This window comes from Schistocerca americana, chromosome 4, assembly GCF_021461395.2.
Source record: "Schistocerca americana isolate TAMUIC-IGC-003095 chromosome 4, iqSchAmer2.1, whole genome shotgun sequence".
Lineage (NCBI taxonomy): Eukaryota > Metazoa > Arthropoda > Insecta > Orthoptera > Acrididae > Schistocerca > Schistocerca americana.
In genome coordinates, this window is record NC_060122.1 from 372,757,470 (window position 1) to 372,784,781 (window position 27,312).

At 45.6% G+C, this 27,312-nt stretch overlaps 1 protein-coding gene across 1 annotated transcript in view; it reads left to right on the plus strand.

Moving 5' to 3' along the window:
- LOC124613494 (esterase 6-like) overlaps positions 1 to 27,312 on the plus strand; it is a 145,978-nt gene that overhangs the window by 50,093 nt on the left and 68,573 nt on the right. The window contains exon 5 of the mRNA XM_047142202.1: positions 6,237 to 6,422. Within this exon, the coding sequence (XP_046998158.1) occupies positions 6,237 to 6,422 (186 nt within the window). The remainder of the gene's footprint in view (positions 1 to 6,236; positions 6,423 to 27,312) is intronic.

A 27,312-nucleotide genomic window follows, 5' to 3' on the forward strand; every position in this document is an offset into this window, starting at 1 on the left:
AAAAGAGTGTTTTGTTAACATCCAGTATAAATGTAAGATTCTTTTATACTAAAGACACAAAATCCTCGAAGTCATGATCGCAAATAAATTTTAATTTTACCAATTTCAACTACGAAACTGCCATCTTCAGATCTAAGATATAAAACTGCACGTAAGAATACAGCAACGTACGGCAGCTTATAGGAATCAAAATTATAGTTCCAGAATACAAAAATTGCACATACAATTACAGCAAGATTAAGAAATACGAGGTCTGTTCAAAAAATTCCGGAACTTTGTCCACAAAATTTTTCTACCCTTACCTTTTTCTTATTGTGCATGGTCTCCTTCCAGATATTCACCTCCACAATCGATACACCACTCCCAACGCCGTTTCCACTTTCGGAAGCACTCTTGACACGAATCTTGCCACAGAGCGCGAAGCGCCGTCTGCGAATTTTCTTTTATCTAGTTTATTATTGGAAATTTTCGATCTTTCGACGTGGTTTTTAACTTTGGAAATAAAAAAAAAACCGCAGGGGTCAGCTCTGAAGAGTATGGAGGATGAGGCATTATAGTGTTTTTGTTTTTGTTCAATAGCCATACAACAGCACGGATGAATGTGCGGGTGCGTTATAGTGATGCAAGAGCCATGAATTTTCTCGCTACATTCCAGGCTGTTTCCTTCTCACATTTCCTCGCAGGCGTCGCAACTCGTTCCGTTAGAACCATCGATTAACTGTTTGTCCGTATTGCACGAATTTATAATGAACTAATCGTTCAAAGTCAAAGGAAACTACCAGAATGGCTTTGACATTTGATGTGACCTGACGAACTTTTTTGCTCTTGGAGAATCTTTCCCGACCCACTGCGGAGATTGAACCTTGGTCTCAACTTCATAACCGTAGACCCACGTCTCACCACCAGTTATGATTCTCTTAAGGAACATTTAGTTCTAATTTGGGGATCCAATAACTCTTCACAGATTGCGAGGGGAAAGTTTTCCTGGTTTTAACACATGAGTCATGGGGCGAACTTGGTGGCAACACGATGCATTCCAAGATGTCTCAGGATTTCGTGACATGATTCAACAGAAATATTACCTTGCTGCAATCTCCCTGACAGTCAGCCTTCGATGGCATGCACAATTTCGCTTGCTTAAGTAATCATCACCGTAAGCTCCCCGCATCATTTGGTATGTCTCTGTAAAGGTTTTCCTGAGGTTACGTGCAGTATTTAATGCAGACACGTTGCTCCTGTAACTATGCCTCTCGAAATTCGCAAACTGTGCAACTCAACGTCCTACTCAATGCAACACCATACAAGAAGTAACAGACATACAATGAAACTTTCGGCAGTTACACATTAAACTTAGGCGTGTGCAGGGATGCCAATCGCGTTTCGCTCCAACACACCATTGGCGTGAAATTACGAATGTACCGGCGTTTTTTGAACAGACCTCATATATAACAAAAATTAATTACAGGATACACACCATAAAAATATCTTGATTAGCGTAATTGCCAATGGCTCAACATATCATTAAATTTCTTTAAACGACAGTATTCATAGAGAACGTGTAGGTAAGATAGCTTTACATCGTCCATAATCGGTCAAATAAAACGAAGGCCATAAGACTGAAAAACGTACATTAAGATAAGGAAGAGACAGTGAGCATGATTATACATATTAACATAAGTCAGAACTATGCGTTATAAGGCCTCATATTACCAAAGGCATTATGCCATTAAAACTTAGTATCTGGCAATGCAATCAGAATCTGTATTACCTCATAACAAAGATCATCGTAGGTATATTATTACAACGTGCTAAATGAGAGTAGTATTGCAGTCTGTGACGATTATAATGACCAAGAAACACAATATTTGAAATAGTGTACTCTCCATTTTACACTGTTACACTGAAGAAAGGGCGTATCACATCCAGGTAATGCATCACATGGGGGGGGGGGGGGGGGGGGGGGGGGGGAAGATTCTGTCACCTATATAAGAATGTGTGCTGACGTTTTGGAGGTTGTGTTAAAAAGAACCTGTTAGATAACATCCGCTGCTCAGCTGAGGCCGCGTATCACAAACTGGTTTTGTGAATCGCCACATCTGCCAGATATGGGCGAGCAATACCTCTCGTGAGGCGCAAGAATAGGACAGAAACACTTCGGTACTGAAAGTTTGGCTAAGAATGACAAGGAATAAGGTTTATGGGCCATTCTTGTTTGCAGAGCAAGCGATAAGGGGTATCAGACAGCTTGACATGCTTGAGCTCTTCCTGGAGAACTCTGTTTGAGTCTGATGGAATTCTGAATTCCGTTGTCTACCAGCGAGATGGGGCTTCTCTCCATTTTGCTATCATTGTTCGTGATTAATTCAACTGCGGGTTTCCTGAACAGTGGATAGGAGGACCATGTATGTCCGCTCCGAGGTCACATGTCCTAATCCCCTCAGACCTCTTCACATAGTGTTGCTTCGCGTCCAGTAGTTCATAAGAACTACGATGTACTATTTTGCGGTAGCGCTTATGAATACATCAGACAGTGACTGCGACGTACTATTGGCCGCAGACGATGCACGTGGGCACAGGGGAGGAGACTAGCGACATATGGTGACTTCCTGTAAACTTCTTTGTAGTACGTGCGTTCAGTGCAGTTTCATCTGCTGAATGTATCATTTATCTAACAACATCACTCCATACCTGTTGTGTAACTACACTCCTGGAAATTGAAATAAGAACACCGTGAATTCATTGTCCCAGGAAGGGGAAACTTTATTGACACATTCCTGGGGTCAGATACATCACATGATCACACTGACAGAACCACAGGCACATAGACACAGGCAACAGAGCATGCACAATGTCGGCACTAGTACAGTGTATATCCACCTTTCGCAGCAATGCAGGCTGCTATTCTCCCATGGAGACGATCGTAGAGACGCTGGATGTAGTCCTGTGGAACGGCTTGCCATGCCATTTCCACCTGGCGCCTCAGTTGGACCAGCGATCGTGCTGGACGTGCAGACCGCGTGAGACGACGCTTCATCCAGTCCCAAACATGCTCAATGGGGGACAGATCCGGAGATCTTGCTGGCCAGGGTAGTTGACTTACACCTTCTAGAGCACGTTGGGTGGCACGGGATACATGCGGACGTGCATTGTCCTGTTGGAACAGCAAGTTCCCTTGCCGGTCTAGGAATGGTAGAACGATGGGTTCGATGACGGTTTGGATGTACCGTGCACTATTCAGTGTTCCCTCGACGATCACCAGTGGTGTACGGCCAGTGTAGGAGATCGCTCCCCACACCATGATGCCGGGTGTTGGCCCTGTGTGCCTCGGTCGTATGCAGTCCTGATTGTGGCGCTCACCTGCACGGCGCCAAACACGCATACGACCATCATTGGCATCAAGGCAGAAGCGACTCTCATCGCTGAAGACGACACGTCTCCATTCGTCCCTCCATTCACGCCTGTCGCGACACCACTGGAGGCGGGCTGCACGATGTTGGGGCGTGAGCGGAAGACGGCCTAACGGTGTGCGGGACCGTAGCCCAGCTTCATGGAGACGGTTGCGAATGGTCCTCGCCGATACCCCAGGAGCAACAGTGTCCCTAATTTGCTGGGAAGTGGCGGTGCGGTCCCCTATGGCACTGCATAGGATCCTACGGTCTTGGCGTGCATCCGTGCGTCGCTGCGGTCCGGTCCCAGGTCGACGGGCACGTGCACCTTCCGCCGACCACTGGCGACAACATCGATGTACTGTGGAGACCTCACGCCCCACGTGTTGAGCAATTCGGCGGTACGTCCACCCGGCCTCCCGCATGCCCACTATACGCCCTCGCTCAAAGTCCGTCAACTGCACATACGGTTCACGTCCATGCTGTCGCGGCATGCTACCAGTGTTAAAGACTGCGATGGAGCTCCGTATGCTACGGCAAACTGGCTGACACTGGCGGCGGCGGTGCACAAATGCTGCGCAGCTAGCGCCATTCGACGGCCAACACCGCGGTTCCTGGTGTGTCCGCTGTGCCGTGCGTGTGATCATTGCTTGTACAGCCCTCTCGCAGTGTTCGGAGCAAGTATGGTGGGTCTGACACACCGGTGTCAATGTGTTCTTTTTTCCATTTCCAGGAGTGTACAATGAGGTGACAAAAGTCATTGGATAGCGATATGCACTTACAGAGATGGCGGTGATGTCGCATACACAGAGTCTAAAAGGGCAGTGCATTGGCAGAGCTGTCATTTCCGACGTGATTATGGCCGCACGACGGGAACTAACAGACTCTGAACACGAAATGGTAGTTGGAGCTGGACGCATGGAACATTCAATTTCGGTAATCGTTAGGCAATCAAATATTCCGAGATTCACATTGTCAAGAGTCTGCCAAGAATACCAGATTTCAGGCATTACCTTTCACCACGGACGACGCTATGACAGGCGGCACTTTACCGAGAGCAGAGACGTTGCGTAAGTTGTCACTGCTAACAGACTGGCAACACTGTGTGAAATAACGGCAGAAATGAAACTGGACCTTCGACGAACGTATGAGTTAGGGCAGGGTGTTAATGGATTATGCCAGCAGACGACCGACGCGAGTGCCTTTGCTAACAGCACGACATCGCCAGCAGCGCCTCTCCTGGGCTCGTGACCACACTGGCTGGACAGTAGGTGACTAGAAAACCGTGGCCTGGTCAGAGGAGCCCCGACTGAAATTGGAAAGAACCGTGTGGCGCAGACCGCGCGAAGCCATGGACCCAAGTTGTCAATAAGGCACTGTGGAAGCTAGCGGGTGGCTCCATTTATGTTTGGCTAATTGGAGGCCATTTTCGGCCATTAATTGATTTAACGTTCCCAAATAACGATGGAAATTTTATGGATGACAGAGCTGTCACTTCACCGGGAGACAGTTGTTTGGGCAGGCCGCTGTGGCCGAGCGGTTCTAGGCGCTTCAGTCCGGATCCGCGAGGCTGCTGCGGTCGCAGGTTCGAACCCTGCCTCGGGCATGGATGTGTGTGATGTCCTTAGGTTAGTTGAGTTCACGTAGTTCTACGTATAGGGGACCTCAGATGTTAAGTCCCATAGTGCTTAGAGCCATTTGAACCATTTGAATTGTTTGTGAATGTTTTGAAGAACATACTGGACAATTCTAGCGAATGATTTGGCCACCCTCGTCACCCGCCATGAATCCCATCGAATGTTTATGGGACATAATCGAGAGGTCATTTCGTGCAAAAATTCCTGCACCAGAAATACTTCCGCACTATGGACAGCTACAGAGGCAGCACTGCTCACTATTTCTGCACAGGACTTGCAGCGACTTGTTGAGTCCACGTCGAGCTGCACTACGCCGGCAAAGAGGAGCTCTGACATGATATTGGGAGGTATCCCACGACTTTTGTCACCTCGGACGTTACGCAAGTATCTCAGTGGAATATCCCTTTGATAAGCACTTTTAATGCAGGCATGTTAAAGTCATACGTGCTAATTGCACTACTAATAACTGTGCACATTATGTCACGATAATGTTATTTTGATTGGATGTTTCTTAATACTGCAATTTTCTGTGGCTCTGGCTTGAAAATGAACGGCTGCGTTTGGAACTAGTGACCTGCATAAAATACACGCAATTTTGACAGAAATTTAAATACAAAATTATCAAATCGAGGTTAGCTGTCATCCCCAATAAAATGTTGGAACTATATAAGTATTACAGAGTTTCATTTCAACGCTGCGTGATGAGAATAAAATTGTTTGACCGCCAATAACTCAGTGCCGACGAGATTATGACCGTCGATACAAGAAGGTTTCAAACATCTTCTCTTCCGTTCCGCTTCGGACATCTGCAGAGATTGCCGGCCGGTGTGGCCGTGCGGTTCTAGGCGCTTCAGTCTGGAACCGCGTGACCGCTGCGGTCGCAGGTTCGAATCCTGCCTCGGGCATGGATGTGTGTGATGTCTTTAGGTTAGTTAGGTTTAAGTAGTTCTAAGTTCTAGGGGACTGATGACCACAGATGTTAAGTCCCATAGTGCTCAGAGCCATTTGAACCATCTGCAGAGATTACGGAGCGAGCAGCTGGAGCTTTGAACCGTTTAGTTTATCCACTGGCGCACGCCGGTAACTCGGAGCACATCGACGTGAGATATTTGTACAGATGAAAGCGGGTACTTGAGCTGACCTGCGCGAGTGCGCAGGAACTTGCTGACCGCGGCGCGGGCCGACTGCAAACAGGGCGGGTTTGTTTGCGCAGGCTTCCTGGCGGCCGGGCACGCGGCGCTGCCGGGCAACTACGGCCTCAAGGACCAGCACCGGCTGCTCACCTGGGTGCGCCGCAACGCCATGTACTTCGACGGCAACGAGGGCAGCATCACGCTACTCGGCCACGAGGCGGGCGCCGCCAGCGCACACTTCCACGCCATCTCGGAGTACAGCAAGCGTGAGTAACGCACCACCACGGTGTGGCCGCAGACTATCTGCACCTAAAGTGTCACCGTAACGGACTGGCACACCCATCATTATACAGGGTGATTCAAAAAGAATACCACAACTTTAAAAATGTGTATTTAATGAAAGAAACATAATATAACCTTCTGTTATACATCATTACAAAGAGTATTTAAAAAGTTGTTTTTTCACTCAAAAACAAGTTCAGAGATGTTCAATATGGCCCCCTCCAGACACTCGAGCAATATCAACCCGATACTCCAACTCGTTCCACACTCTCTGTAGCATATCAGGCGTAACAGTTTGGATAGCTGCTGTTATTTCTCGTTTCAAATCATCAATGGTGGCTGGGAAAGGTGGCCGAAACACCATATCCTTAACATACCCCCATAAGAAAAAATCGGAGGGGGTAAGATTAGGGCTTCTTGGAGGCCAGTGATGAAGTGCTCTGTCACGGGCTGCCTGGCGGCCGATCCATCGCCTCGGGTAGTTGACATTCAGGTTTCATAACTAACCTTTTTCGTAGGACTCTCCATACAGTTGATTGTGGAATTTGCAGCTCTCTGCTAGCTCTGCGAGTCGATTTTCCTGGGCTGCGAACAAATGCTTGCTGGATGCGTGCTACATTTTCATCACTCGTTCTCGGCCGTCCAGAACTTTTCCCTTTGCACAAACACCCATTCTCTGTAAACTGTTTATACCAACGTTTAATACACCACCTATCAGGAGGTTTAACACCATACTTCGTTCGAAATGCACGCTGAACAACAGTCGTCGATTCACTTCTGCCGTACTCAATAACACAAAACGCTTTCTGTTGAGTGGTCGCCATCTTAGCATCAACTGACGCTGACGCCTAGTCAACAGCGCCTCAAGCGAACAAATGTACAACTAAATGAAACTTTATAGCTCCCTTAATTCGCCGACAGATAGTGCTTAGCTCTGCCTTTTGTCGTTGCAGAGTTTTAAATTCCTAAAGTTGTGGTATTCTTTTTGAATCACCCTGTACAAAGAGAACATTAATAGAACCGACAAACTACAGGGACAGGTTCCTGACTGGAAATGGAGGAAGGAGGGTCTTATGAGTAAGTGCCCGGAAAGGCACCGTTTCCACGGTGGATGGCGCTGGCGGATGACTGTTCTTCACACCAGGCGCCATGTGTTCCTTGTGTGTTACAGGTGATAGTGACAATAGCGGCTGTCATACAGGAAACAAATTACCATAATTTAACTTACACCATGTTGGCGGGCCACTTGTTTGGAGCTTGTACTAGGGCTCACCTCAATGTCCAGTAGAAATTGGTTCTCCAAAGATTCACGTTCGTCTCTCTGAAGGTACCTATGATCACACAAGCGCCCAAAACGGGCTTGAAATGTTGTGTGATGTGGTTGGTGTCTGTGATGGTATTTGTTTTTGTTTAATCGTGTTGCCTCTCGACCGTTTTTATCTGCTTGGCCGTACACTATCTCGACTTGTTCCCGATATGCAACCGGCCCATTTTGCTGCTTACAGTGCGCTGCGTCAATCATACACCTGAAACACACATGGAATGCACAGTACATGGTCAGAGGTACTGTCATCCGTCAGCACCATCTACCGTGGCAACGTTGCATTTCCAGTCAGTAATCCGTCCCTGCAGTTTGTTGCTTTTATTACTATTCACGCTGTATTTTACATACAAGACAGTATTACATTTACTTAAATGCGCAGTTGTAAACATAAGGTTTTTATAGTAAAATTGGTTTCCTATAACAAAAATACGAAGGAGAATCAGACAGTAACGGGCAATAATTTTTCCTCCCTTGCTTCTGCAGCTGATACGTTAAAATTTCACGACGAGATAGTTTGAAGTTTGTGCTATAGAAGGCATTTTTGTTTACATGTGCAGCTCTAACGAGGGGAGCCTAGACTAAAAAACAAATATTGTGCGAATATTACTGTCATCATAACGTGAGGAGTAGTTGAAAGTGAACCATGTGAGGGCTGTATAAATGATTGAGAATGAAGCAAAATTTACTAGAGTTCTGGCAACATTTATTTTTCAAATGAACAAACAACCCAGACATAAAATATGCTAAACAATTCATTGATTGAATACTTTGAACAACTAACATGGGTTTAAGACCACAATAGGCAAGGATCCTGGGGACAGGAGTGAGACAAGTACTCTGGCCCTAAAAATGTGGATAACGCTATCTAAATTGATCTGACGCTGAACCTGAGGGCAAGTGGCGATTGAGATCTGTACTCTCTGAGAAGGCCGGAGGGGCAGTACGTTACTCTGTTTGCTTCGTGTGGCGATGTAACTTGCAGCTGGCGAGATGTGTGCGGTGGGGGCGAGACGTGAGGCGCATCTGTGAATCGATCGCTGCCACGAAAGAAGTGCAAAAACCTCACAGTCTAGTGATCAGGCTCACGGATCGCAATTTGCTCTCTACCAGTGTCATGAAATCACGGTAGATTTCAGTGTGTCACACACCCTTTCGCTGGTTGCACAAAGGACCAATTTGGCTCACTTATACAACAGAGCGTACAAGGATATCAAACGTCAAGACTGGTAAACCAAAAACTCACAAGTGTACCCTCGGCAAACGAGTAGTCAGAGACGTTTGAAGCCACACTGTCGGTACAGTAAGAACTTCAGCACAGGCTCCCCAGTCTAAACTACTCGCAACTGAAGACATTCTCAGGACAGGTCTCAACCAACAACCACACATGCCAGAGCATCGACCAGAAGTCTCTTACCAGACCAAAGTCCAGCACCCAAGAGCCTCGCACCTCTCCAGAAAATATTCCGTATTCCCGCAAAGTGCACGAACGATACCGCCTTCACGCCATCTTGAGGCAATCATGGGGTTCCAGAGGCGCTAAATCTCCCCTCCCATATGGCAGCAGAGCCAGGGCAAGAGTTAAGAAACATGCGTCTCTGGGAAAAAGAGAAACCACCAATTACTGGCTTTTTTAAAGATTTTGCAAAGGGGGAAGATGATTTTCTCTGAAGTTGTGTCGCTTTCCATGCCAACAAGCTAACAGATAAGATCTTGATCTAAATCGCCTGTGCCTTGGAGCTTGTTAGCTATGATGTGTAGTAAAGATTCTATCTGCAAACGTTTCTCAGACACCGGAGTTTCTTATACAACCGAGGCAGCAGATGTAAGTGGGTCACAGACCTATTTACATAACAGTGAACACGAAAACTTGCGAATATTTATTACATGTGGCTCTGCACACAATGCCTGGTTTACGACTCCACTGTGTAGATGCGTTCCTTCAGTCTGTCGCCCTTAGCCCAGGCTTCAGCTGGCGCCAATGCAGGTATCGTGGCATTGTTCTGCTGAAGACCTGTCATGACGAGGGGTTGCTCTGTCTGCCCTGTATGGCTGTGGGCCTGTCTGGCAAATTTTCTGAGGGATGGGTTCTCCACCAAGTGCTTCCAACTGCCAACATGCCGTTTCTGTGAGCTAAGAACAGTAAAAATACCTCATGCTTTTAGCGCCCTACCAGGCACCACCAACTTCTTCTCAGGCCATTAACTTTCTAGAGTCTTGCTCAAGGTGCGTCAGGTTGTAACAAAATCTTTAATAATTTTCGATGTACGTAAAATAGGTGAGAGAGTAACTTGCCCTCTCTCACAGTGTAGTTAGATATTTTTGGCCAAAGGGCATACACTGAGTGAAGTTCACAGGGACATGCGTGAGTATGGGATTGGCTGTATGGACTGTAGTAATGTCTCCAGGTGGTGTCATTGTTCCAAGAGGGCCACGTGAACCTCAGTAATTCGTCACGCTCTGGGCGGCCGGTAACAGCTGCAACCTAGCATAACATCAGAGTCATTGAGGCAGTAATTTTGAACGACTGGAGGGTACAGCCTTGAACCTTATCGCAGCATTTCAACGTTTCCTATGGTGCGGTGCACGGTGTTGTTCACGACACGTTGAAATTTCCTAAAATTAGTGTTCGCTGGATATCTAAGAAATTGACAGACAACCACAAAGACGTGCAAACGATGACAAACTTGGATCACTTTACGCGCCATGCCGCAGAAGGTCACGACTTTCTGGAAAGAATCGTCACCCTGAAGAGTCGTGGCATGCAACTACACGCCCAAAACCAAGCTGGTCTCTATGGAGTCGAAAGGTGCTAGTTCCCCAGTACGAAAAATAGCCAAAGTGTGTTAGTCTGTCAGGAAATTGCTTGTGACAGTATTCTAGGATATGCCAGGTGTGTTACTGGTGGACTTTTCTGAACACAAGACCAACGTGAATGTTGCAGCCTACACTAAAACTTCGTGGGCGTGCCACTACACACCAGAAAGCAAGCTGGCCTCTTTGGAGTGGAAAGATGCTGGTTCCTCAGTACGAAAAAAATCGAAGTGTGTTAGTCTACCAGGAAAGTGTTTGCGACAGTGTTCTAGGATATGCCTGGTGTGTTACTAGCGGACTTTGCTAAACACGAGATCATAATGAATGTTGCAGCCTACATTAAAAATTCATTAAGTTGCGTTGCGCCCTTCGTGACAAACGTCGCAACATTAACACTGACGGTGTCAGACTTCTTCATGAAAATGCTTGCCCCCATTTTGCTGCTCCGGTTTGTGAGAAGGTCGCCAGATTCGGGTTTTAGGTTCTCCAGAGTCCATCATCATTCAGTCCGAATCTTGCACCGTCGGGCCTTCAACTGTTTGGTCCCATGAAGAAATTTCCTAGCCGGCCAACGCTTTGTGACAGATGCAAAAGTGAAATCAGCAGTCCACAGCTGGCTATGCTTCAACCAAACGGACTTCTAAGAAGAAGGCATATTGAATCTGGTGCCACGATGGAAGAAATGTGTTGGTAACTATGTAGAAAAATTGGTAAAAGATATAAGTTAATTTGTTATTTTTTTGTTTTGTTTCCTATTAAAATACACTTCTGGAAATTGAAATAAGAACACCGTGAATTCATTGTCCCAGGAAGGGGAAATTTTATTGACACATTCCTGGGGTCAGATACATCACATGATCACACTGACAGAACCACAGGCACATAGACACAGGCAACAGAGCATGCACAATGTCGGCACTAGTACAGTGTATATCCACCTTTCGCAGCAATGCAGGCTGCTATTCTCCCATGGAGACGATCGTAGAGATGCTGGATGTAGTCCTGTGGAACGGCTTGCCATGCCAATTCCACCTGGCGCCTCAGTTGGACCAGCGTTCGTGCTGGACGTGCAGACCGCGTGAGACGACGCTTCATCCAGTCCCAAACATGCTCAATGGGGGACAGATCCGGAGATCTTGCTGGCCAGGGTAGTTGACTTACACCTTCTAGAGCACGTTGGGTGGCACGGGATACATGCGGACGTGCATTGTCCTGTTGGAACAGCAAGTTCCCTTGCCGGTCTAGGAATGGTAGAACGATGGGTTCGATGACGGTTTGGATGTACCGTGCACTATTCAGTGTCCCCTCGACGATCACCAGTGGTGTACGGCCAGTGTAGGAGATCGCTCCCCACACCATGATGCCGGGTGTTGGCCCTGTGTGCCTCGGTCGTATGCAGTCCTGATTGTGGCGCTCACCTGCACGGCGCCAAACACGCATACGACCATCACTGGCACCAAGGCAGAAGCGACTCTCATCGCTGAAGACGACACGTCTCCATTCGTCCCTCCATTCACGCCTGTCGCGACACCACTGGAGGCGGGCTGCACGATGTTGGGGCGTGAGCGGAAGACGGCCTAACGGTGTGCGGGACCGTAGCCCAGCTTCATGGAGACGGTTGCGAATGGTCCTCGCCGATACCCCAGGAGCAACAGTGTCCCTAATTTGCTGGGAAGTGGCGGTGCGGTCCCCTACGGCACTGCGTAGGATCCTACGGTCTTGGCGTGCATCCGTGCGTCGCTGCGGTCCGGTCCCAGGTCGACGGGCACGTGCACCTTCCGCCGACCACTGGCGACAACATCGATGTACTGTGGAGACCTCACGCCCCACGTGTTGAGCAATTCGGCGGTACGTCCACCCGGCCTCCCGCATGCCCACTATACGCCCTCGCTCAAAGTCCGTCAACTGCACATACGGTTCACGTCCACGCTGTCGCGGCATGCTACCAGTGTTAAAGACTGCGATGGAGCTCCGTATGCCACGGCAAACTGGCTGACACTGACGGCGGCGGTGCACAAATGCTGCGCAGCTAGCGCCATTCGACGGCCAACACCGCGGTTCCTGGTGTGTCCGCTGTGCCGTGCGTGTGATCATTGCTTGTACAGCCCTCTCGCAGTGTCCGGAGCAAGTATGGTGGGTCTGACACACCGGTGTCAATGTGTTCTTTTTTCCATTTCAAGGAGTGTATTTGACAATAAAATTATTGGGCATTACTTCTGATATTCTCATGCATTATTTTCCAAAAAGTTGTTAACTGCTCTACGCATCAAAAAAGCATTGGAACACCTACAGAAAAATATAGTTAAAGTCTAATTCACGTAACGCAATTCTGCTATCCTGTTGGCATACCGTTAGCACTGATAATAGCTTGTAGACGTCCTGGCTTGGAATGAACCAAGTTGCTAGTAATATCTTGTGAGATCTTCAACCATTCCTCTATCAACACCGTCTGAAATTCTCGCTTCCCTGTAGAATGACGTTTTCGAACTTTTGTGCTCAGACATGCTCTATCGGGTTAAGATCAGGGGCCTATGGTGGAGTGAAAAACCCTTCTTGGAGCATTATATATCGACCACTCCCGAGTTCTCAGAGCCATTTGTTTAGAGTCGTTGTCTTGTTCAAAGTGAAAGACGCCATCAAGATCCAGCTTTTGCGCGCTGCTATGTAAATTGTCTGCAACACATCGATACATGTATGGTGATTCATGACAGTAATCGGCAGCTCACCAACACCAGAGGCTCCAAGGATCTCCAGACCATTATGCTTCTTCCTCCATGTTTTACTGTAGGTTGGACAGGTTGCGACTGGAGCTCTGTATTTGGTTTGCTCCACTCGTTTCTCTTTCCGTCAGATCTACACGGGTTAAGATTGGATTCGTCATAATATAGCACAGTATTCCAAAATTCATTCGGTTTATTGAAAATAATCTTTAGCGAGAGGCAAGCGTTTTCTTCTGTTACCTTCCAAAATAAATGTCTTTCTTCTGAGAGATCTGTCATAAGTATGAACTACGCTCAAAACATTCCTAAATAGTTTGAACACTGACCTATTTGTTGAACGGCGGCTCGATGCCCGATACAAACATCCTTGCTCTTGTAAAGGACTTTTTCTGTGAAAGACGAACTGTCCTTCGACTTTCCCTACATGTAAGAAATCTTGGACGTCCGGATCTGCGTTTATTGTCTGCTCTACAAGTCTCTTGAAACTTCTTAATGATTGCCCGCTGTGTTGTACAATTATCAGAGAGTTCTTTACGAATCTTATGGTAACGTTTACCCTGCAAATGTAATAAAACGGCCTTGTTACGGAACGACACGGAATGCTCCTTCCCTTTTGGTCCCATTGTGGCAAGTGAATGTCCGTTAAACTGGCCGTCAGGCAAGCGACTGAACAGTTTGTCAACTTCAGTTGTATAAGTGTGGTACGCGCGGAGCTGTCTGTTAAATACAACAACAAACATACTATAGTATGCCAATTCTTTTCTGAGCAGGATAAAATCCTCATTTAACTGATTTCAAGTGTTTCTGTTGTCTTGGGAAAATATTTTAATATACAAATAACTTCCTTTATTGAATTAGGGTTAATGGTATACGTATAATGTTCCTAGTATTTATGTATTTTGTATTAGATACGGAAAGGGGTCGGTGCCCATACTTTTTGGTGCCAGTGTAGTCTTCATACTGTAGAAAAGGAAGGGGTCATGTGGTTGGGAGCCGTCCTGTGCGGTGTCACGGCGATGCTGATCGGTGGCGTAAGTTTTGGGTAACAGTTGGGTTATCAGGCATATTGCCACTTCAAGGACCTGGATAAGTAATTCCACACGGTGGGTTTACAAACAACTTAGCTGTTGTATACAGGGACGGTGGAAGTTAACTCCCTATTGCATGCTGTTTATAATTTAATTAAAAATTAACCAATTTTAATGAAACAAAACATTTTGTCCCTTACAGTGGCAGATTTATGTATGTTATTTCGAACATCTGTAACTGAAAGTAGACACACCATCCATATACGTAATATACTACCTGCAATGCCAGGCGTTGCCTGGGATGTTTAACATCTGCCACATGAAATGACTGGCTCTGTGCGTTGTTGATACTAATAGCGAATGCAAGCCACATGGGAAATTGCAATCGCTTTAAATCAAGGGGAATGGTTGAATCACTGGGTGTCAACGGAATGCGACGAATGAATACGTCTTTACCAATATGAAAAGAATTTTAGTTGGTGATCAGTCTCGGATTCTGTTCAATTTCTTGATCGGCCCGCGATCTAGTGACTTTTGTTTGTACAGTATCCAAGACATGCGTTAACGTTTGTGCAGCACTGTGGGCTTTAATAACAAAAAAAAAAAAAAAAAAAAAAAAAAAAAAAATTGTGGAACGCGGACTAAAATATCTTCTAGGCTATACGTCATTTGTAGCAATGGGAATCAGTCAACAAAAAAGAGTTTTCGATCATGTTTCTGCGAAATTCTCAAGCTTTTGCTCGGGCCGCGATCTAGTGACATCCAAGGCGAGTATCTGCACTGTAATTTATTCTCGCTATTGGAAGTACAGTCAGTTTAGTGCGATATATTTCGTTTGTTAGGCATTTAATTTTTCATTAATTTTCTTCGTTGTTTCATCTGAATATGGAAATTTGAAGTAAATCGGTCAAGTACTTTTCGTGATGTTTGGTAACAACAGCTCGTGCAGAAATTTGAAGTAAATCCACCAAGAACTTTTACAGACTTTTGATAACAAACTTACATGTTACAAGTCAGATTGCAAAATCTTAAGTAGACAGTGATCTTACTGTTGTCTTTATGATAAAATGTGCAAAATTTTATCAAGATCGAAAAAAAAAACTGCAGATTTGTGTGAATTACGAGGGTTGCCCAGAAAGTAGTGCACCGCATTTTTTTCTCCAACAATATGTTCTCCAACTATTGAACACAATGAGATTTAACCACACGAAAGAATGATGTTTTATCTACACACCCTAATTTTCCACGTAATCTCCATCCCGTTCTACAGCCTTTCTCCAGCGCGAAACAAGGAAGTGTATATCCTCTTTCAGTACCAATCTGTGTTCAGGTGGCAGAGCCAGTGCTTCACTGTGTGAATCAGCCCCTCATCGTCCTCCAAAAGTCTTCCACGAATGGCGTCTGTCCTCGCGACTGATTTCACTTCGTTGCAACATGTCGGGTGTGACAGCCGTGGATGGTCTCAGCGACCGCTGTAAATCATGGAGCTCTGCCGAACGGCCTTCTGATGGCCTCACCCTCCGTGCTCAGCGACTGACTGTGTTTCTTTAGACAGCAGATGGTTCAAATGGCTCTGAGCACTGTGGGACTTAACTTCTGAGGTCATCAGTCCCCTAGAACTTAGAACTACTTAAACCTAACTAACCTAAGGACATCACATACATCCATGCCCGAGGCAGGATTCGAACCTGCGACCGTAGCGGTCGCGCGGTTCCAGATTGTAGCGCCTAGAACCGCTCGGCCACCCTGGCCGGCTAGACAGCAGATGCTCCACAGACTTTGCACAAGCGTTTGCGAATATTCTCCAAAGTTTTTTTCTCTGCAGTGAGAAATTCAATGACGGCACATTGGTTGTAACGTACATCACCTACAGACGCCATTTTGAAACTGTCCTGCAGCTAAGCTATCTGTCAGCAGTGACGGAAACTTGGCGCACTCTCTCAGTAAACTTTAAATAATACATACGTAACGTTTCACATTCGTAGCACTGCCTTTGGCTGAGAAAAAAGATGCGGTGCCTTACTTTCCAGGCAAACCTCGCACAAACAATCAAACGAACAAACGGACACTCGTCTTTATTTTTGTAAACAGATATTTCAGCGCGGATGCACAATAGTATCCGAACTCCTGCAGGTATACAGTTAGGCTGCGAGCAAATGGATTTGAGTCGGCCGAGGGACGTTCTCGGACAGCCGACGCAGTTAAGGCGACCGCTCGCTTAAAGCGCGAAATCTGGGAACAACTTCCTGTCCGAACAAATTTTCATTGCATGAAATGTATTCGCAGTTCCGAATATGGACTAACTTCAGCTGTATAGTGGAATGATGACAATGAACATTTGTGCTGAACCGGGACTTAAACCCGGGGCCGGCCAGAGTGGCCGACCGGTTCTAGGCGCTACAGTCTGGAACCGCGCGACCGCTACAGTCGCAGATTCGAATCCTGCCTCGGGCATGGATGTGTGTGATGTCCTTAGGTTAGTTACGTTTAAGTAGTCCTAAGTTCTAGAGGACTGATGATCTCAGATGTTAAGTCCCATAGTGCTCAGAGCCATTTGAACCATTTTTTGAAACCCGAGTTTCCCGCTTATCGCGACCGGTCGCCTTATCAGTAGGCTATCCGATCGCGACTCACGGCCAACACCCAAACTGCCATGTGTCGTCAACCATGTGTTTAAAACCTGTACTCGTACATGCATTATTTATGTTCCTGTACGGGGGGACATTTTACTTGAAAGTCTCTTGCGCAGTATCGTATTTATTTACTGACACTGGACAAGAGACATTAAAGTAAATGTCTCCCCTGTGCTGGAATATACGTAATGGATGTACGAGCACAGTTTGGAGATGACGGAAGTTTGGGCCTGGCCGTAGTCGTGCACAGATAGACTGAAGGCAAGGCAACCTCTCGCAATCAGCGTGAAATCCAGGTTCGAGTTCTGGTCCGGCACAAATTTTCATTGCCGTTATTCCATTATACAGCTGATGGTAGCCCATATTTACAACTGTGAATACATTTCATATCTTTCATAACGGTTATAGTCGTCCCAGTGGCTGTTCAAGGAACTTAGCATCGTGATTCGGAATAATACAGGTACTGCAATATCTTGTCAAATGTTCATTTGTCGCTGTTTGGTTCACTCAGTGTCCTGCTGCAGCCAAATGTCTGATATGTCTTTCGTCAGTCGTAAAATTGTTGTGCATTATCAAAATTCCTCATAGTTTCTGTCAAAGAACGGGCTCCTGCAGATAATCCAATGGTACGTTTACGACACCACCTAGCCCTGGCAGCTAGCATATTTCGCATAAGCAGTCGTCGGTGGAAGCCAGACACGGCGCCTGCAGAGGGATGTACATTCAAGGACGAGCCACCCCCACATACAATGTTCTTGGCTCCTCTGGTGGGCAGCAGGTGACGGAGCAAGGAAAAACACGTAGTCTTGCACTACTCGTGCGGCGGGAGGACTGGGTGTCACACTCAAATTATCTGCCACTGCAACGGCACACATACAGAGTGCAGAAACTAGTACTGGAACTGGAGCATCAATGTGTGATTGTGTAACAGCGATAAAACACAAACTGACATGCTGCCGGGGGCGTCTGTGGACAGTGGAGAAATGCCACCATCGTACGGAGTGGATACAGACACAGTGCATGGCCGTGTAGAAGGTACATGTCCGCGCAGAAGGTATCGGAAACAAAACAGAAAAGAAATCAGTCTCCAAATGAGAGAATGTGTCCGCTATGGGACTGAGTGCTGGAATCGGCGCCACAGTAAAGTTCCACATTTTGAAGAAAGTATTTCGAGAACACTTTGTAGTGGTAGTTTGAAAATGTGTTGTACCCAGAGCACGTCTGATCGTGTGAAAGCAGCAAATGGTTACGCTTAAAGGTTCTATGTTGGCCCTGTGGTGACTGAAGGGTAGTGGGATTCCAATTAGTTTACAATGATAGGGACGGGTCAGGAGGCCAGGAACTTCGTGGCTGACATCACGGGAATGGAGCGTGCGCTTCAGAATAAAGAATTCAAGAAGAAGGCAGGGCCATCATGTAGATCTGTTCCGTCATTGTGGACGACTTTGAACTTTTATTGTGCGTATGAGCACTGAAAACTAGCAGGAAGTACTCATGTGTCGTTGAAGACTACTTGAAATTTGTAAAATGTGTATTAGTGCTGAGGACTGGCAGTGAGTCCAATTGCGTCGTGGCAGACGCCCTGGAAATTGTACACCCATGCTCATAAATTAAGGTTAATTGAAGAATGTGGTGCCACACAAAGTGACACTACCCAAAACTGGCGCTAATAGCATAGACACGTAGGTAACACACACGACACCGATCTATAAGTCCACGGTATTGGTGATAAGTTGAAAAAACCGTCCCGAAACACAAGCGCTACAAAGCGCCACTGTTTCCCGCGCATGTACCCCAACATCAGTACGGGATATGATCACCATGCACACGTACTCAGGCCGCACAACGGGTTGGCATACTCTGGATCAGGTGGTCGAGCAGCTGCTGGGGTATAGCCTCCCATTCTTGCAGCAGTGCCTGTCGGAGCTCCTGAAGTATCGTAGGGGTTTGAAGACGTGTAGCGATACGTCAACCGAGAGCATCCCGACGTGCTCGATGGTGTTTAGGTTTGGAGAACAGGCAGGCCACTCCATTCGTCTGACATCTTCTGTTTCAAGGTACTCCTCCATGGTGGCAGCTCAGTGGGGCCGTGCGTTATCATCAATCAGGAGGAAGGTGGGACCCACTGCACCCCTGAAAAGGTGGACATACTGGTGCAAAATGACGTCCCAATATACCTGACCTGTTATAGTTCCTCTGTCAAAAACAGGCAGGGGTGTACGTGCACCAATCATAATCCCATCCCACACCATAAATCCACGACCTCGATACAGGTCCCTTTCAAGGACATTAAGGGGTTGGTATCTGGTTCCTGGTTCACGCCAGATGAAAAGTCGGCGAGAATCACTGTTCAGAGTATAGCTGGACTCGTCCGTGAACATAACCTGAGACCACTGTTCCAATGATTATGTACTGTGTTCTTGACACCAGGCTTTACAGGTTCTCCTGTGAATATGGGTCAGTGGAATGCATCTTGCAGGTCTCCTTGTCTGTTCAGTCGTCTGTAGACTACGCGTCTGGAGACAAGTGTACCAGTGGCTGCGGTAAGGTCCCGAGCAAAGCTACCTGCAGTACTCCGTGGCCGTCTGCGGGCACTGATGGTGAGATATCGGTCTTCTTGTGGTATGGTACACTGTGGTCGTCCCGTACTGTAGCGCCTGGACACGTTTCCTGTCTGCTGGAATCGTTGCCATAATCTTGAGATCCCAGTTTGTGACACACGGAGGGCCGGTGCTACGACCTGCTGTGTTTGACCAGCCTCCAGTCGCCCTTGTATTCTACCCTCATAACGTCATCAATATGCCTTCTTTGAACCATTTTCAACACACAGTCACCATTAGCACGTCCGGAAACGTCTGAACACTTACTCGCTGTACCGTACTCTTCGTATGTGGAATACTGCCAGCGCCACGGTGCGACGACCGCAGGTCAAATGCACCGCATAGTCATACCCCGAAGTGATTTAAACCATCAAACCGCCCACCAGAGCGTTGTTTCACCATGTATCAGCATTATCCTTAATTTATGAGCATGAGTGTAGTTTGCGCGTGAGCCTAAAGTTGTTGGGTGAAGCAGAATAGGCATTAAGTTGTGATTTTAACTGAACAGAAGGTAAGGTTCCGGTATGTACACCAGGTTTAAGACAATGAAGAACTAGATAGGCGTGAACATCACAGTAGGCTAAGGTAAATGCGCATTGTCATGTGCCACCTCGAACTGTGAAAACCATGAAGTGTTGGTCCAACCTTGTGATGAAAGGACGCAATGGCTATATCTTATGGAATTCTTGAAACGGTGGAGGAAGGGCCATCCTCGCCTGGGGTAGTGTCTGAAGAAGAGCTGCCGGTTGAGCTTCAGTTGCTGGAAAGCCTTGGGCTGGGCAGCGACCGGGCGGGCTATAGTTGACAGAAGCATTCTCTGCTGTTGTCGAAGTCGCTACAAGTCATGCTGTGGCTGTTTCAGTTTGTCTTGTTCCTGAGTTGCCATGATGGAACGAGAAAACTTGCTTAGCACACTTAGTACCTGGGCGGCGAAAGGGCACAAAAGTTAAAAAAAAGTCTACAGATGTATTGATAACATTGGGAGTGTAAACGGCAACCTATCGATATCGTCGCCACTAAGGAAAGGGACAAAACGTGGAAACCAATTATTGTCACCAACTGATGAAACAGAACATGAAAACTTGTAACCTCGTCCCGAACAGATTTGACGAAACGCTTGAAACCGTAAATAACTGATGTGTTCTGTGCTGCTGGAGGATCAAGAAAAACATACCTTTGGGAAACAGTGTAAGACACGCTTATGAGAGAACACTTGAAGTAAAGTCTCCTTCGAGTAGGTTTTCGTCCCTTGGGCCCGTATCAGACAGTGAAAAATCAGACAATGAAAAACTGAGTTCAACAAAAAGACACCTCAATGGCAAATTTGATGAGTCACACGTGGTTGCACACACTCAATAACTCATTGTCCCATATCGTTGTCCACACAAAAACGCAAAAATACAACTAACATATTCAGCATTACTCAAGGACTTAACAACAAATTAATGATCGATAAACCCCAAGATTATTTAGTATCTGCTCATGAAGGTGTTCAGAAGGTTGTAAATTCCACAGAAGGAATCACTGAAGGCGTCACTGAACTAGTTTACGACAGGGGTAATAAGTCTTATATTCAATAAGTTCTGGCCCCTATTCAGGTAGTGCGACGAAGTCCGTTCGATAGTTGTTATTGTTGTGGTCTTCAGTCCGAAGACTTGTTTGATGCAGCTCTCCATGCTACTATATCCAGTGCAAGTCTCTTCAACTCCGTGAAACTACTGCAATCTATATCCCTCTGAATCTGCTCAGTGTATTCATCCCTTGGTCTTCCTCTACGATTTTTAACCAACACGCTTCCCTCCAGTACTAAATTGGTAATCCGTTGATGTCTCAGGATGTGTCCTACCAACCGATCCCTTCTTTTGATCAGGTTGTACCACAAATTTCTCTTCTCCATAATTCTATTCAGTACTTCATTAGTTACGTGATCTACCCATCTAATCGTCAGTATTCTTCTGTAGCACCACATATCGAAAGCATCTATTCTCTTCTTGTCTAAATTATATGTCGTATATGTTGCACTTCCATACATGGCGACAATCCATAAAAATACTCTAAGAAAGGAGTTCCTGACACTTAAATTTATACTCGACGTTAACAAATTTCTCTTCTTCAGAAACAATTTTCTTGCCATTTGCAGTCTGCATTTTGTATTCTCTCTACTTCGACCATCATCAGTTATTTTGCTTCCCAATTAGCAAAACTCATTTACTACTTTAAGAGTTTCATTTTCTATTCTAATTCTCTCAGCATCACCCCATTTAATTCGACTACATTCCATTATAGTCGTTTTGCTTTTGTTCATGTTCATCTTATATCCTCTTTTTAAGATACTGTCCATTCCGTTCAACTGCTCTCCCCAGTCCTTTACTGCCTCTGCCAAAATTGCATTGTCGTTGGCAAACCTCAAAGATTTTATTTCTTCTCCCTCGACTTTAATTCCTATTTCAAATTTTTCGTTTCTTTCCTTTACTGCTTGCTCAATTTACGGATCGAATAACATCGGAGATAGGCTACAACCCTGTCTCATTCCCTTCCCAACCACTGCTTCCCTTTCGTGCCCCTCGACTCGTATAACTGCCCTGTGGTTTTTGTAAAAATTGTAAATAGCCTTTCGCTCCTTGTATTTTACCCCTGCCGCCATTAGAATTTGAAAGAGAGTAGTTAAGTCAACATTCTAAAAAGCTTTCTTTAAGTGTACAAATGCTATAAACGGAAGTTCACCTTTCCCTAGCCAGTCTCTATGAGAAGTCGTAGTGTCAGTATTGCTTCCTGTGTTCCTACATTTTGCCGGAATCCAAACTGATCTTCCCCAAGATCAGCTTCTACGAGTTTTTCCATTCTTCTGTAAAGGATTCGTGTAAGTATTATGCTTCCGTGACTCATTAAACTGATAGTTCGGTGATTTTCACGCCTGTCAGCATCTGCCCTCTTTGGAAACGGGATTATTACATCCTTTTTGAAGTTTGTCTGTCTCGTACATCTTCCTCACCAGATGGAAGAGCTTTATCATAGCTGGCTCTCCCAAGGCTGTCGGTAGCTCTAAAGGAATGTTGTCTACTCCAGGGACCTTATTTCGAGATAGGTCTTTGAGTGCTTTGTCAATTTCTTCCCTTATCTTCCTCTACGTGCTCTTCCATTTCCGTAATATTTCCCTCTAGTGCATCTCCTTTGTGTAGGCCTTATATACACTCCTTCCACCTTTCTGCCTTCCCTTCTTTGCTTAGAACTGGTTTTCCATCTGAGCTCTTAGTATTTATTCAAGTTTTGTAAATAATAGATTTCAGCTATCCGTCGTCCATTTGAAATTTTATTGACATATCTAGATCTCAAACGGACGACTGATAGCTGAAATCTATTATTTACAAGTCAATATAACAGTCACTGCGTGCAACAGCCTCTGAATGGAGGGTAACCTGATTTATACAAGTGGTTTTCTTTTCTCCAAAGTCTCTTTAATTTTCCTGTAGGCGGTATATATCTTACCCCTAGTGATACGTGCTTCTACATCCTTACATTTGTCCTCTAGCCATTGCTGCTTAGCCAATTTGTCCTTCCTGACAATCTCATTTTTCAGACATTTGTATTCCCTTTCACCTGCTTCATATATTGAATGTTTATGGTTTCTCCTTTCAGCGATTAAATTCTATACCTCTTGTGTTACCAAAGGATTTTTTCTAGCACACATCTTTTTACCTATTTGATCTTCTGCTGCCTTCACTATTTTATCTCTCAAAGCTACCCATTCTGCTTCCATACTCCTTTCCGCTGTTCTTGTTAATTGTTCCCTATCGGTCCCCCTGAAACACTCTACAACCGCTGGATCTTTCAGTTTATCCAGGTCCCATCTCCTTCAATTCCTGCCTTTTTGCAGTTTCTTCAGTTTTAGTCTGCAGTTCATAACCAGTAACGTTCGATAGCATAGTGACGGCACTTGCTGAGCACAGTAGATAGTCTAAGTTTCATATAAGAAGGTCTTCGAGGATTGAGTCCAAGGTAGGCCAAGTTGGAGGAGGCGAAGTTCCCCGGGGTATAGCTGGCTGCTCACAGTGGCTGCAGTGCATGTCCTCTAAATCAGGCTGCCGACAGAACTGCGTGCTGTACATCTTGGTGGTCTTTGTGCTTGGGAATTGCTTGCAGTGGCTCAACGGACTGAACTGGGGAGAGAAACCAGTTGACATCCAAAATACATACACAGTGGAGTAATATCGCCTCTATGCTTGGATGGTACGTGATTCGCGGAGGCAAAATAGTGTTCTGATTGTAGTTCGGGATGCACGTAGCACGGGTCTCGGGGATAGCACCTCTCGTGGCGCAGCTAGCTTCGAAGGTGTCTGTGTGTCCGGCTAGTGTTCCACGTCGAAAAAGACGTGTTTTGGGCACAACCAGCCTGTTATGGTTAATATGCCATTTCTAGCGCACCGTTGCCGAGCGGTGTGCGAAGGCAGTGACTCCAGCGGAGCAGAGTACAGGCAACCTGCAGACCATACCTGTCGTGTGGATAGCAATGGTCACAGGCGAAGGCCTTGGCTACATCAAAATGGATACCCAGGCCAACGATGGAAAAACTTTTTGGCTGAAAATACCTTATTCTTTTGTTTTTTAGGGTGGGAAAGCCAAATATAATACTTAAAAAACTGTATCACCCACCATTTATTCACATTTTACATTTAAATTTATTAAATTAAGCGATTTTTTAAAGAATTTAACAACTTTTATATATGAGACCTGAGTTTCTCCTGGCGTATACAACTTTCAAATAACTTTCAAATTCTGCTCATGGTTGGATGATTGTGGTGATCTAAAACTAACATGCATGCTCCTTGGTCAGCAAGGTGGCTTTACCAAATTTCCATGTTTCTTGTGTGAATGGGACAGTAGGGCTAGGGATCAACACTGGTGCAGAAAGAACTGGCCTGTGAGGGAGTCTTTAAAACCTGTTGAGAAGAGTATTCTACGCAAAAACCTTGTACATCATAAAAACCTACTCCTATCACCTCTACATATAAATAGGGACCTAATGAAACAGTTTGCAAATGCTTTGCCTAAATACGGGCCATTTTTTAAGTATCTCTGCGAAACGTTTCCACAGCTTTCAGATGCTATACTAAAAGAAGGCGTCTTTGTCGGACCTGACATTAGAAAATTGATGTTTAATGTTAACTTTGAATCCACAACTACCTTAAATGAGAAAGAAGCATGGGTATCATTCAAGCAAGTCGTCACAAAGTTCTTGGGACATGAAAAAGACACAGAATATGTTACTATTATAACTACAATGTAAAAGAAGTTTAAAACTTCGGGATGTTTAATGAGCCTGAAAGATCACTTTTTGAACAGTCACCTTGATTACTTTCTGGACAATATGGGAGATGTTAGTCAGGAGCAAGGAGAGCGTTTTCACCAGGACATTAAAATGATGGAAAAACGCTGCCAAGGCCGCTGGAACACCAACATGCTGTGGGACTACTGTTGGTCACTTCACCGAGAAGTTCAGCAAGCCACTAATCGTAGAAAAAGCTACACAAGAAGCTTCGAAGAAAAAACAGAAAGAAAATAAAAACCAATTCCAGCTTACAAGTGAAACCTCTATTAACACATATCATTGCTTTAAGTAGCTTACTGTAAATACAAACCGTGCTTATGTTGTAACAAAGCGTTTCAATAATTTCCCCGTTTACCGTATAGCATAGGATTTTTATACTATACAGTAAAAAGCACATTGCTCGAAAACTACGGGTGACTCAAAAACACTAAGGCTAGATTTGGATTGAGCTCATAAAAATCTATAAAGATCAACTATCAAAGTAAAACAAAAACTTTTTCAAAAACCATTTTTCGTTGGTATGTGATATTAATGTAATAATTACTCTGAATCGTCAAAGAAACTGGTATCGGCACGCGTATTCAAATACAGAGATATGTAAACAGGCAGAATACGGCGCTGCGGTCGGCAGCGCCTACGTAAGACAACAAGTGTCTGGCGCAGTTGTTAGATCGGTTATTGCTGCTACAGTGGCAGGTTATCAGGATTTATGGGAGTGTGAACGTGGTTTTATAGTTGGCGAACGAGGGACGGGGCACAGGATCTCAGAGGTAGCAATGAAGTGGGGATTTTCCCGTACGACCATTTCACGAGTGTGCCATGAATATCAGTAGTTCGGTAAAACATCAAATCTCAGACATAGGTCCGACCGAAAAAAGATCTTGCAAGAACGGGAGCAATGACGACCGGAGAAAATCGTTCACTGTGACAGAAGTGCAGCCCTCCGCAAATTACTGCAGATTTCAATGCTGTGTCATCAACAAGTGTCAGCTTGCGAACTTTTCAACGAAACAACATCGATATGGGCTTTCTGACCGAAACGCCCATGCGTATACCCTTGATGACTGCACAACACAAAGCTTTACGCTTCGCCTGGGTCCGTCAACACCGACATTGGACTGTTGATGACTGGAAACATGTTTCCTGGTCGGGCGAGTCTCGTTTCAAATTGTATCGAGCGGATGGACCTGTACGAGTATGGAAACAACCTGATGAATCCAGGGATTCTGCATGTCAGCCGGGAACTGTTAAATCTGGTGGAGGCTTGAAATGGTGTGGGGAGTGTGCAGCTGGAGTGATATGGGACCCCTGAATCGTGTGGATACGACTCTGACAGGTGACACGTACGTAAGCATCCTGTCTGGTCACTTGCGTCCGTTCATGTCCATTGTGCATTCCGACGGACTTGGGCAATTCTAGCAGGACAATGCGACATCCCACAGGTCCAAAATTACTACAGAGTGGCTCCAGGAATACTCTTCTGTTTATAAACACTTCCGTTGGCCACCAAACTCCCCAGGTATGAACATTATTAGGATATCTTGGATGCCTTGCAACGTGCTGTTCAGAAGCGATCTCACCCATTCGTACTGTTACGGATTTATGGACAGCCTTGCAGGATTCATGGCGCTGTTATCTACAGCACTACTTCAGACATTAGTCGAGTCCATGCCAAGTCTTGCTGCGGCACTTCTGCGTGCTCGCGAGGCCCTACGCGATATTAGGCAGGTGTACCAGTTTCTTTGGCTCATCAGTGTTTGTTCGTTGTTGTTATCATTCTTACGTATGACTCGTGGACTACGCACATTATGCTGTCAACTGTAAAGAGAACTTCTAAGGATTTATGGTTACATGTAACAGAGGACCTAAACTCCTTAACCTTGACGATGAAGTAAAGAAATCTGTAATTACATAAGAAGTGTACCGCCTGAAAGAGGTAGTCATAAAGTTTTAACTATCAACGCTTCAGGAAATTTCAGTTGATTGCTTCTTTCGGGTAGAATTTGTTGGCATCACACCATGGATGTCCCAAAAAAACTCGGTATCACCTAGCAAGATTCTGGTGGAATTCTTTGACTTTATCAGCGATGGTGAATACACACATTTTCATTACTTGCTTTGTTGCTTCGTCTCGTGGACATATTGACACAGACAGAACCCATCCATGACGATCAGGTGGCTACATAAAACATTTGGATTGCCCCGCGGTATTTCCACAGCTGAATTATTTAATGGACATCCTGAAGAGGCGTGAACAGACCCGTCTGCCGGGTAGTAACCTTGGTCCTGTTCAAAATGTCGTGAAAACTGTTGGAATATGCTCTATGACTCATCACCACTTTCTCTACTATCGCCTCGATTGTGTTGCAGTGTCTTCGACCATCACCGCCTCCATTTCAGTTGCGATATAGGTTTCTTCGCAGAAAGTTGTT